We start from the raw sequence: 13,763 nt of genomic DNA on the forward strand, positions 1-13,763 counted from the left end.
GGATGTGCTTTTTGTCAGGGTTGCATATACTGTACGTTGTCCAAAACTTTGAGTTTTTAGCCCATCAATTTTTTAAAAATTTGGTTACTTTATATGTTTCACATGCCTGTTTAAATTTTCTTTCATATTATGTTTTTGTGAGGTGTAAGAGTTGAGTGCCTTTCCAATCAATTCTATAGACGGTCTGCAGTGCATAGTTGGAAAGGCAAGTTTCTCCATGGTGGATAAGGCAAATGGTTTTGGTGTTTTATTTTTTCCTAATTTCAACTGTATATCCAGTTTCACCACTGTACGGAATGTTACATGTACATTTAATTTGTTATACTCCTGGATGTGAGGAGGAGAGAGGATCTTTATATTTGAACCATTAAGAATTTATCTGAGATTTGCTTTATATTGCTCTTTTTTGTAGATACCCTGAAGAAGCAATGTCACTTTGTGAAACAATTGTAACAACAGTGACTAATAAAATCTTACCTTTTTAAAATTAGAAAAATTGAATATTTGATTTAAGAACATCCTTATTTTATATTTCAAAAACTGGATCCTTGGATGAAGTGCATTTATTTTTAAGTGCATAAATGCACTTCATCCAAGGATCCAGTTCATTCTAGAAGTAAATAAGCAGTTAGCCTTTCTAAACCTCTTAATTCTTTGCCAACCAGATGGTGACTTACAATTCACAGTCTATAGGAAGGAGACTCATACAGGCCAGTACATCCATGCTGAATCACATCACCATCCCAGTCAAAAGGCAGGTACCATAAAAACACTAGTTCATAGAGCCCACTCCTTTTGTTCTTCAGAAGAACTATTACATAAAGAACTACAATATATTAATTCCAACTTCATATCCAATGGTTATAAGAATTCCTTCATAAAAAGAGCTTTAAGTAGTCATGCTCCAGCATCTTCTTCAAATATAGAAGAACCTATGCATATACCTATCCCCTATGTACAAGGCATTAGCAAATGCATAGCTAAAGTGTTAAAACAACTAAATATTTGTGTGGCCTTTCAACCCATCAGAAAAATCTCCACATTCCTCATGTCTCCAAAGGACGAGCTCCCACATCTCAGTTATCCAGGTGTCTACCAGATTACCTGCTCTTGTGGGTTATCATATTTCGGACAAACAGGAAGATCTGCTCTGATCCAGTTAGAAGAACACAAGTTGTACATCTGAACCTGAACAGTCTAGACTTGCAGAGCATGCCATCAACACCAGACATAGAGTTCAGTGGAACAAGACAAAATTCATTCACAAAAGTCGGTTCCTAACGGAACGGCTTTACAAAGAAACGTGAAACATTACTTCACTTCCCTAACCTAAACAGATCCGATGGTCTACGTCTTTCCCCCTTGTGGCAGACAGTACCTATAAAACAGCAAATCTTTCCTAACTTGTAACTGTATACACACACACACACACACATATATATATATTTATATATATTTTGTAGAAAGTATTTTACTTCGGGTATAATAAATGTTAAAAATACCAAGCAATTTTAAACCTAGTTTTACTCCATTTCCCAAGTAAGCAAACAGACAAACAAGTCAAGTTTGTGTCTGCAAGTGATGCAAGTCTAGCTGATCCTACAGGTAGTGCAAGACTAAGGCAACTCGTGGTAAAGGTGGCATAAGCTCTGATCACTAATCTTAATATTTACCCTTAATGCCAAAACACATCTCCAAGAAGGGGATGTATGATGTTTTGTATTAAAGGCAAGGGGGCCACTACTCAGACCGGTTTCGACCTTTATTGAGGTCTCATCAGTGGGAGCTAGGCTAGAAATACCAAGGTTTTAGTAATACAGAGCTTATAAGTATTTTACCAGAACAAGTTACCATAAGGTGTTTTAACCTTATTAAATAAAAATCTCAGGAGGAGATATAAATGTAGAAAGTATTTTACCTTGGGTATAATAAATGGGCTGACAAGGATGTCCCCTCTCAGCAACTCTTTTTAATATCTACTTAAATGAAATAATAATAAAATGGAGTAAAAATTTACATCAAGGAATTAAACTTTCATCTACAGTTAACTTAAACACTCTCCTCTTTGCAGACGACCAAATAATAATTATAAATTCTTAAGATAACTTACAGAAAGCTATTTTAAATCTAAACGAGATATCCAAAGATTATGGTATGATAATATCAACGGAAAAATCAAAAACTATGGCCTTTAAAGGACAAGATCCAGCAAGAACTAAAATAGTAATAATAACAAGATCTTAGAACAGGTGAATTCATTTAACTACCTAGGATGTATGATCACATATGAAAATGAAAAAGATATAAATGTAAAAATTTCAAAATATTTAAAAATAACAGGTGTAATTAACTTTATATTTAAACCAAACCTAGTTCAAAAACAAACCAGGCTAAAAGTATACAATACATTAGCCCTACCGGTCTTAATGTATGGAAGCGAAATCTGGACAATAAAACAAAAAGAAAAACAAAGATTAACAATAGCAGAAATGAAGTTTATGAGAAAAACTGCAAAGTATACCCTATTTGATCACAAAAGAAACAAAGATATTATGAAAGAATTAAATCAAGAACCAGTAATAGAAAAAATTTAAAAATATAAATATAAATGGATGGAACACGTTCAAAGAATGAAAACAGAAAGATTACCAAAACAAGCCTTAAAGTACAAGCCATTAGGAAAAAGAAAACCAGGACGTCCTCTTAAACGATTCAACGATGACTTCTAAGGCCGGAACAGGCCATGCTAGGCCTAAATCCTTGATACATATGATGATGATGATGATGTATAATAAATGTTAAAAATACCAGGCAATTTTAAACCTGGTTTTACTCCATTTCCCAAGTAAGCAAACAGACAAACAAGTCAAGTTTGTGCCTGCAAGTGATGCACGAGTTGCCTTGGTCTTGCACTACCTGTAGGATCAGCTAGACTTGCATCACTTGCAGGCACAAACTTGAACTTGTTTGTCTGTTTGCTTACTTGGGAAATGGAGTAAAACCAGGGTTAAAATTGCTTGGTATTTTTAAAACTTATATATATTTTATATATACAGGGTGGCCATAAAATAACTTTCCCTCTTTGGAGGCATCTGTAGCTAAAACCAATAAACGGAATAAGACCAAATTTTATATTGAGACTTTTGAAGGCATGGGGAGATGATTTCCACGAAAAAAAGATTTAGTACCAAAAGTCGCCAACAGGAAAATTTTGGTGCTGGCAGTGCCGAAAACAAGTGATAATTACATTAAAAGCAAATAAAATGTATTAATAACATTTCGACGGTGTAAGCGACAGGCGTGTCACTCATTCCAGCCAGATATGTGGCGCGTTACAATGATAATAAGAATAATAATAATTAAACTAAAACAACAGCTTGCAAAAGACACAGAAATTAATGTAGTGATTGGACTCACAGGAAATAATGTTTTATTCATCAGAATCAGGGTCCCCTGGACCACATACATGATTTTCAATGTGCTGACCATTCCTGTGTACAACAAATTGCATCCGGTGTGCGACATGCTCTACAGTTGCATATAAGGAGTTAGATTGGATGTTCATAACAGCCTGTTTAGGTTAGGCACGAGTGCGTGGACCAGTACTGGTCCCTGTGTCGTTGAACACCGCAGTGGCAACGTCTGCTATTGTCTCTTCTTGCACTGCTTTCCATCCTCTTCCAGATCTAACTCCTAGTGATTCAGTTTCTTCAAACTTCTTAATCATAGCTCTCAGTGCTATAGCTGACATAGGACCTGTACACAGGTTAAGAAGCTTTCTAAATTCCTGAAGGGCCGCTATGGCATTGCACTGTTTAGGGTAAAACGACTTAACAAGGAAAGCACGCTGAGGCAAGGTAGGGCGCATACTGAGCACAATTCGTCAGTCATTCGAATAACTGCCTGAATGTCCTCAATCCCTTTTTAAGTGGAATTGATGGCGCTGCTGTCATATGCACAGTAAAATTTGCATAATCCTTTTTACCTATGTTTACTGCAAATATTTCACTGCTTTCGGCTCCGTAAGTGCCAAAATTTCCCCTATCGGCGACTTTTGGTACTAAATAAATACAAAATTAATAATGGAAAAACTCATGTAAAAAGATTATTTAATAGCATAATTTTTGCCTGTGTGTCACAGGCATCTTCAGTACATTTTAATCTCAAATTAAACAATAACTGACAATTCCAAAAAGCGCCACCTAGCTAGTGTAAGATAACTAAAAAGGTCAATAGTCAATAAATTTCCTAACAAAGAAAAAAAAAAAATATATATATATATAACATGACAAAATGCATATGACATATGCATTTTGTCATGAAAAGGCATATGACAAGATGCCAAGAGAGAAGCTATTCAATACGCTGCAGTTATATGGTGTTGATGGGGCATTATATCAAGCAATACTTAGTCTTTATTTGAGTTGTAAGTCAGCAGTTAGAATTGAAGGAAGTACAGGAAGATGGTTTAATGTTAAATCTGGTGTGAGACAAGGATGTACATTATCCCCTCTGTTATTTATTATCTATATGGATGACATTATGAAGAAAGTGGTATTAAACATGATATCAGAATTGGAGATGTTAATGTCAACTCTTTGCTTTATGTGGAAGATGTTATACTTCTAAATAAATCTGCTACAAGTTTGCAAGATTCCCTGACTAAATTGAATAACTGTTGTAATAGATATGGTATGAAGGTCAGCATTAAAAAGACAAAGACAATGAAAATCGGTAGAATTGTTGAAAATGTCAACTGCGTTGTGAACGGGGAACCTGTGGAACAAGTAAAACATTTCAGCTACTTAGGCACGATTTTTACAGAAGATGGTAAATTAAATATGGAAATAGACAACAGAATCAACAAAGCTGGTATGGTAGGCAGTCAATTGAATAAATTCATATGGAATAAGAGAGAAATTAGTCAGAACACTAAATTAGCTGTATACAAGACAGTGTTCAAACCAGTTTTAACTTATGGATCTGAGAGCTGGGTCAGAAGTAAAACACTTAACCAAAGACTGGAGACCCCAGATATGAGAGTTCTGAGAAAGATTAGAGGCGTGAACAGATGGCATCAATGGCAATATCATATTAAAAACGAGGATATTAGGAAAGAACTTGACATCGTCAACATCCAGGAATGCGTTAGCAGAGCTAATCTCAGTGGTATGGTCACTTAAACAGAATGGGCGAGGAAAGATTAACAAAACAAGCATTCTCTGCCAGGTTGGCAGGAAAACGACCCAGAGGAAGACCAAGATATAGGTGGATTGATTGGTACAAAGTGCCTTAGATGATAGAAATATAAGATCTGATATTGTTTGAGTCTTGACAAGTAACAGACTGATTTGGAGGAAAATTGTAGATAAGAAGTTAGTAATGACGTAAATTTTTCGTATAGTACTATGATATCCTGTACACCCGTTGAGGGTACATGTCAGGAATTTGATGATGATATATATATATATATATATATACACAATAAAAAGTTAGGAAAGATTAGCTGAATTATAAAGTACTATCTTCCATAAAGGGGATAGATGTAAACCATCAGATCTGTTTAAATTAGGAGAGTGAAGTAAAGTTTCACATGTTTCTTTATAAAGCTGTTCCATGAGGAACCGACTTTTGTAAAGGACTCTTGTCTTTTTCCAATAAACTCTTATGTTTAGTGATGATGGCATGTTCTGCAAGTTCAGACTGTTCAGGTTCAAGATTCTGAATATAAGACTGGTGTTCTTCTAGCCGAATAGAGGCAGATCGTCCTGTTTGTCCGAAATAAGATTGTTTAATTTGAGCTTAAAATGTACTGAAGATGCCTGTGGCACACAGGCAAAAATTATACTATTAAATAACCTTTTTACGTGAATTTTTCTGTTATTAATTTTGTATTTATATGTTTGCTCATGGTTTGCCATTATTAAAACTTATTGGTACTAAATCTTTTTTTTCGCAGAATTCATCTCTCCATGCCCTTGAAAGTCTCAATATAAAATGTGGTCTCATTCCGTGTATTAGTTTTAGCTACAGATATCTCCAAAGAGGGAAAGTAAATTTATGGCCACTCTGTATGTTTTTATATATTTTTTATCATCATCAAATTCCTGCCATGTACCTTCAAGGGGTGTGCAGGATATGATAGTACTACATGAAAAATTTACATCATTACTAACTTCCTATCTACAATTTTCCTCGAAATCAGTCTGTTACTTGTCAAGTCTCCAACATTATCAGATCTTATATTTCTATCGTCTAAGGCATTTTGTACTGTATCAATCCACCTATATCTTGGTCTTCCTCTGGCTCACTTTCCTGCCAACTTGGCAGAGAACACTTGTTTTGCTAATCGTTCCTCGCCCATTCTGTTTAAGTGACCATACCACCTGAGATTAGCTTTGCTAACGCATTCCTGGATGCTGACAATGTCAAGTTCTTTCCTAATATCCTCATTTTTAATATGATATTGCCATTGATGCCATCTGTTCATGCCTCTAATCTTTCTCAGGACTCTCATATCTGCGGTCTCGAGTCTTTGGTCAAGTGTTTTACTTCAGACTCAGCTCTGAGATCCATAAGTTAAAACTGGTTTGAACACTGTCTTGTATACAGCTAATTTAGTGTTCTGACTAATTTCTCTCTTATTCCATATGAATTTATTCAGTTGATTTCCTACCATACCAGCTTTGTTAATTCTGTTGTTTCTTTCCATATTTAATTTACCATCTTCACTAAGAATCGTGCCTAAGTAGCTGAAATGTTTTACTTGTTCCACAGGTTCTCCATTCACAACACAGTTGACATTTTCAATGATTCTGCCTATTTTCATTGTCTTTGTCTTTTTATTGCTGACCTTCATACTATATCTGTTACAACAGTTATTCAATTTAGTCAGGAGAATCTTGCAGACTTGTAGTGGATTGATTTAAAAGTATAACATCGTCCGCATAAAGCAAAGACCAATTTTGATATCAGGTTTAATACCACTTTCCTTCATAATGTGATCCATATAGATAATGTATTTTTTATATATATTAAAAAAATTTTTTTTTTAAATAAATTTAGGAAATTTAATCTCAGCTACTTAGGTGGTGCTTTGTGAATGTAATAGTTATTGTTTAATTAGCCTTTGTACCTGTACTGGTGATGCCTGTGATACTCAGGTGAAAATTCTACGAATAAAGAATAATTTATGTGAGTTAATTTTGTTATTATATTAGTAAGTAGATATCCAAAGTTGCATTATATTGGTGGCATTATGCTAGAAGAAACTGATCAGGCTAGGAATTTTGGAGTGTTATTAGATAATAAGTTGAAGTTCAGGTGCCACATAACAAAGATTGCAAACACAACTCAAAAGATAATTGCAATGCTGAAACAAACTTTGACATGCAAGGGTAAGGATATCATTTTGCCTCTTTACTTGTGTACAATAGTCCAAGTGAGGTCTTATCAAGACCTCACTTGGACTATTGTACACAAGTCTGATCTCCTGGTTTGCATTGTGATTCTGATACAGTGGAGAGTATGCAAAAGCGAGTGTTAAAAATGATATCAGGAATTGTGGAATACTAATTATGAAGACAGATTGAAAATTTGTAAACTGCAGATGCTAGCAAACAAGAGAAAGAGGGGGTGATGTGACTGAGACTTACAAACTTCTGAAAGGGTCATACATGATTTCAGTTGATGGAATTTTTTATTTTATGGAGAGTGGGGAAAGGACAAGAATGCATCCTTGGAAGCTGAGAATGAATGCTGCTAAGAAGGGAGTGAGGGCGCAATTTTTTTTTTTTTTCATAGGGTGATGTGTGATTGGAATGGATTGATACTGGATGTTGTGTGCAAGCAGTGTGAATGAATTTAGGAATAAGTATGATAGCTGGTTCGTGTAGCATGTGGCCTCCCTAGATGAGTCCCCTGATTCCCTGGAGGCATCTCTTAATAATCACGCTTTTCAAGGATTTAGGCCTAGAGTTGCCTGTTCCAGCCTTAGAAGTTATCGTTGAATATTTTATAGGCCGTCCTGGTCTTTTTTTTTCATAATGGTTTGTAATTTAAAGCTTGTTTTGGTAATCTTTCTGTTTTCATTCTTTCAACGCATTCTATCCATTTATGTTGATTTTTTTTTTTCTATTAGTGATTCCTGGTTTAATTCTTTCATAATTTCTTTTGTAATCGAATAAAGTATACTTTGCAGTTTTTCTCATAATCTTTATTTCAGCTGTTATTAATCTTTGTTTGTCTTTTTGTTTTATTGTCCAGATTTCACTTCCATACAATAAGACTGGTAGGGCTAATGTATTGTATACTTTTAGTCTGGTTTGTTTTTGAATTAGGTTTGGTTTAAATATAGAGTTAATTACACCTGTTATTTTTAAATATTTTGCAATTTTCAAGTTTATGTCATTTTCATATGTGATCATACATCCTTGGTAGTTAAATGAATTCACCTCCACCAAATATTCCTGCATATTTATATAGCGTATTTAATTGGATGTAACTCGCACTTTTTCCCCAAAATTAAAGGAAAAAAAATCTTGGTGCAAGATATATGCAGGGAATTTCGGAAACTAAAGTTTTTCAAGAAAAATTTAAATTTATGTTTATAATTAAATTCTCGGTATGCATTATAATTTATAACTGCTCACATTATTTATTATTGAATTTTTCATTATTGAATAATGAATGATTGATTATTCAATTTATTCAACTCACATTATTCATTAATTATTTATTCAACTTCTGTAATTAAATTAAAACAGTTTAATTATTGCTTGAACTTTTATCATTTCGGAATAATAAGATCACCATAATTTAAAAAAACTGAAAATGGTGGTGAGCTATAAGGGGCTCGCCCAAGCCCTTTGTTAAATTTTTCTCCAATCTGCAAGCCTCTTGTTCTTCTTGTTTACTTTTTTATTTTTTCAAAAAAAAAAAAAAAAAAAAAAAAAAATTTTTTTGAATTTAAATAAAATATTATAGTTACTGTTACTACCATTTTACAAATAAGAATTCACTTTTGGTAATCATATATAAATAAATAGGACTATGAAATAATGCCCCTTGATTGGCACTGTTGATTATCACTTGAAGTATAAAAACAAAAGAGAAATATAACATACTTCAATATTATTGCGTTTATATAATATTTATTTATTCTTTATAGATTGTTTGTCATAAAAACTTCTATTTTTTATAAACAAAAGAAATTTATTTTGTTTATAAAAAATGCAGACTATTTCATATATGCAATTATAAAAGATTTTAATGTTATTATATTTTGATAGTTAAATAATGTATTTTCTTATGTAAGATAAATTAACACAGATGATGTGTGCAAATATTTCATGTTTAAATCATGAAATACTTTTTCATGATCTATTTTTCCAATCAAAAAGTATGTCCCCCTCATACTTTTTTATTGGAATTTGTACACAAGCTGTATTAATAAAAGTTTTTTTTTGTGAAATATGGCTTTTTTTTTGCTCGACGATGCGAGCCCTTTGTTAAAATTTCCATAGCTCACCACTGGGTATGATTTACCAAGAATCTACTATTCGCTATCATTGGGTCTCGAATATGACTGGTGCTGTATTAACAAAAGGTCGTGCGACTCAACAACAAAGTCAAGCTGATGATTGTTGAGTTGAAATGCTGATTCTATTCAACCGAAATTCCAAAATATTTGAGACTTCCATAATGACATTCACTACCTATTTCTTAAACTTTTTTTTTTGTGTGCGAGGTCCATGCAAAACTTTTTAACTTCTTTTTTCGTAAAGTAAATTATGGGTGCAAGATATACGGGAGGGCGAGTTATATTGCAGTAAATATGGTAATTCTGAACCTAAATTATCTTCTCCAGGTGATTTTCCATTTTTTGTTTCTTTCAGGCTGATTTCTAATTCTTCTTTAGTTATTTCCTTTCCATTTTCATTAAATTTTTGTCAGTCATATTTTTTTAAATATTTATCTATCCACAATTCTGTACAGAATTTCTTCTAATTTCAATTCAGTGTTTAATTTTATGCTTTCTTTAGTATCTATATTTAATTATTATTATTATTCAGGTCTCCAAGAAGTCAAAAGACTCATCGTGGGAGATCCTTCCTAAGAAACACACAGTCTGTCATACCACTCCTTAAACTCATTGACCATTCTCGCTCTCACCACTCTATCAGGCGATGCATTCCACGGTTCAACCACCCTCCATCCAAAGAAACCACTCCTCACCCTCTTGCAACTTCCAGGGATGGCCCCTTGTCATCACTCCTTCCTGCTGTTCAACCAAGCAAAAGAACTCCCCAGTGTCAACCCTGTAACCACCTCTCAACAGTTTAAAAGTCTCAATTATATCACCTCTCCTTCTATCCACCAAACTCTGCAGTCCACATTCCCTCAGCCGATCCTCATAACTAACTTTTTCAGGACTGAAACCATCTTTGTTATCTGCCTCTGTAAATTTATCCCCTTCAAATCCTGGGGACCAAATCTGAGAACAATAGTCTAAGTGAGGTCTGATCAGGGTCTTATACAACGGAATGATTACTCTTTTATCTCTGCAGGTCAGCATCCTTCTCATTATTGCAGCAATCCTCTGTGTTACCTTCACCACCTTTGCAATATGATCCCCTGAATTTCAGGTTTCTATCAATCATCAACCCCAGATCTCTTGTCTCCCTACTTCCTCCAGTATATCTCCTCCAATAGAGTATGCAGCGTCCCACTGATGTGTCTCGTTGCATTAAATGTTTCAAAATCTTATATACATTGGGTCTTATTTTATATAAATCATATTTTAAATTAAAAACAAATTTGTTCCATGATTCACTATGTCTTTTTCTGACTTCTCTTTTAGCTATGGGTCTTATTTATATTCTATTCCATCTTCTAATCTTTTACTGCTTAACCATTCATGATATGCTTCTTTTTTTCATTTTGATTATTTCTTTAATTGCATCAAATTTGTTCCATGATTCACTATGTTTTTATTAAATTTTTTGGTCTTTCTTAAGCTTTCATTTCCTGCCGTATTTAGTATCATTTTTATATTAAGCCATTTTATTTCTATTTCTTCATTTTATTTCATTTTATCTAAATATTGGTTAATTCTAATAATAATAAATTAATTCAAGGATACTCTTTTACTTTTTCATAAAGTGTATTCTTATGTTTCACAAATTAAAATAAAATTAAATGATTTCTATAAATTGATTAAATGAAAAAATTAAATGATTTCTGTGGCTGAACTTACTTCTGTTATGTTGCAAATCTTGAGAACACGAAGAACATTTGGACATACATCTTCAAGACTTACATTTCCACAAACACAAGTAATAGCCAATATTTCATATTTTTCCCTATGGCTCAGTGCCATCATTAAAGCCACGGCATCATCAACACCACAGTCAACATCAATAATCAGTTTCATTCCCATTGTAAACTCTTTTTCTGTAATAAAAAGTTATTACTCTTAAAGAATATATACTGTAATTATACTTTAACAATAAGATATATTAAAAATATCTACCAGAGTTCATACTGAATTAATGCAGAAGAGATTTATTACAAAGTGAAAAAGGAGAGAGAAAACAGGAAAGAAGATGTATAAGAATGGTGTGAGCAAGGAAGTAAAGAGCAGGTTTTCTGCTTGGATCAAAAACCTTCAAGAAAAGTAGTACACTCTGCTTACAGAATAACCTCATTCAGTCTATAATTATAAAACTCACATTCCAAAACCACATCTTTGGTTATTTTTACATCTATTCAACTAATTTCAAAGTTCTCATTTGTGTGGTGTTTTATTTTAGTTTGAGTAGAATTATAGCGAAAGACACTTCAAGTTTATAAGACCATTATGTCTATTAATTTTATATGTTATCTAGCAAGTTTTTGTTTTGCCTAAGTTTCAAGAAGGAAAATTCTGTCACCTCAATGTGAGACTGAGCTAACTCACCTTCAGTTGAAAAACCCTTAAAATGTTTCCATACATCCTTGAATGGAACTCCAGATCTTTCAAATTGAAGATCAAATGTTGAATTTTCCTTATGATTGCAATCTTAAGGAAAATCAATAATTCCAATTGTATATAATTAGCTGTTGAAGAAATACTGAAGAAATCCCAGATGAGTCTTTGACTCCATGGGGTCTTGGGTAATAATAATAATAAGTATAACAATAATATATTTCCTTTTTGTTTATCAATTTGATAAACTAAAACAGAAGAAGCCTAAGAAAATGAACATTTTGCTGCATTTGAGATTTTTTTTTTTGTGTGATGAATTTAGGATTACTGACAGTCACTAAATTTAATGACTGACTGCAATAACTTATCCAAAATTTGACTTTAAGAAACTTATAGTTATGTCAACTGCTCTTAGAACCATATACCTAGTCTAGCCATAAACATTGTTACAACTTGAACAGTACATAAGCCTTTTTTAATCTATCCAAAAATTATTTACAGCTTTCAGCACATACCACATGTATAACATGCAACATAGCAGCGCTCAATGTTTAAAATGTTCCCCTTTTTGCCTTCATGAATGCCCGAAGCTTGTAAGGCCAGATATCGATGGCAGCACACACACACACAATATTCAATGGAAATGCTGCCACTGCTTGTTCCAAATTCACCTTCAAGCTGGTGATGTTGGGGTGTTGTTTGGTGTTGTTTCTTGAAGGCTACTCTCTCGAGCTCTGACCACAATTCGAAGTCCAATGAATTCAGATTGGAACTTCCAGATGGCCAATCAGATGGTGATATGTGGTTGGGCACATTTGCCTCCAACTATTGTTGTGTGGTCCCTGCCTTGTGTGCGGGGGTTGAGTCCTGTTGGAAGGGCCACTGCCTACCGTGAAACAATTTGCTGTTCAGGGGCTGTAACACAGATTCTAGCACAGTGTCTTGATAGACTTTGGCAGAGGTTTTGACTCCTTTCTCACAGAATAACTTGGATACCCCCCGATATGTCAATCCCCCACAATCCATCACTGACATGGGGTGATGACCTCTCTGAATCCTGAGTGCTATGGCACGTGCTGTGTGACTATCTAGAGCATATACCCAATCATTTTGGCAGTTAAATAACTTCTTCAATGGTGGAAATCTTCTCATCTGTGAAGACACGATCTCTGTGTCTGTTGTGCATGTATTGCTGGAGAAGTGCCTTTGATTTTATCACTCTCTGCCACATAAGTTGTGGTGTTAGGAAGTGTCCAGTAGAACGACAATAAGCTCTCATCCCAAGGTTATCAGTTAGTAAACATGACATCATTCTCTGTGAAATGTTCATCTTTCGCAACACCATTTTCTGCGTTCTCACAAGATTAAGGTGAAGGAGAGCCTTCACAGTCCTTACAAACTGTTGTGTTGTAATGTAGCATGTTTGTCCTGTTCTTCAGCAGGCAGATACATCTTCTGTATTGTTATAATGACTAATATAAAAATAGTCCAATACACAAACATCCTACTGATCCAAAGTGTTTTTAGCATTTTGAAAATAACATTTGGCTGCATTCCAACCTTGTGAAATGCTATTATAGACACGCTGCTCTCATAATCTGCACTGCATGCTAACCCATACAACTAAATAATTCTTTTTTCTTTTAGTGTTGCACAGTGATCAGCATTCATTTTAGAAATTATGGCCTTTACAACTGTGTTATAAATAACTATTTTAATTTCCCGATGTTTCGACCTTCATATTATTTGTATATACTCCAGATATACTCATCATCTGGAGTATATACAAATATAC

General features: G+C 33.9%; 1 protein-coding gene across 2 annotated transcripts in view; it reads right to left on the reverse strand.

Annotated features, from left to right (window-relative positions):
• The window catches only part of LOC150095769 (nucleoside hydrolase-like), a 55,018-nt gene that overhangs the window by 30,471 nt on the left and 10,784 nt on the right, over window positions 1-13,763 (reverse strand). For both annotated transcript variants that reach the window (XM_090410093.1, XM_090410094.1), the window contains exon 2: window positions 11,258-11,454. In XM_090410093.1, coding sequence (XP_090266219.1) covers window positions 11,258-11,440 — 183 coding nt within the window. In that variant the 5' untranslated portion in view covers window positions 11,441-11,454. The remainder of the gene's footprint in view (window positions 1-11,257; window positions 11,455-13,763) is intronic.

Source organism: Typopeltis vanoorti, chromosome 20 (genome assembly GCF_054136105.1).
Source record: "Typopeltis vanoorti isolate ZY-2024b chromosome 20, IOZ_Tvanoo_1.0, whole genome shotgun sequence".
Classification (NCBI taxonomy): domain Eukaryota; kingdom Metazoa; phylum Arthropoda; class Arachnida; order Uropygi; family Thelyphonidae; genus Typopeltis; species Typopeltis vanoorti.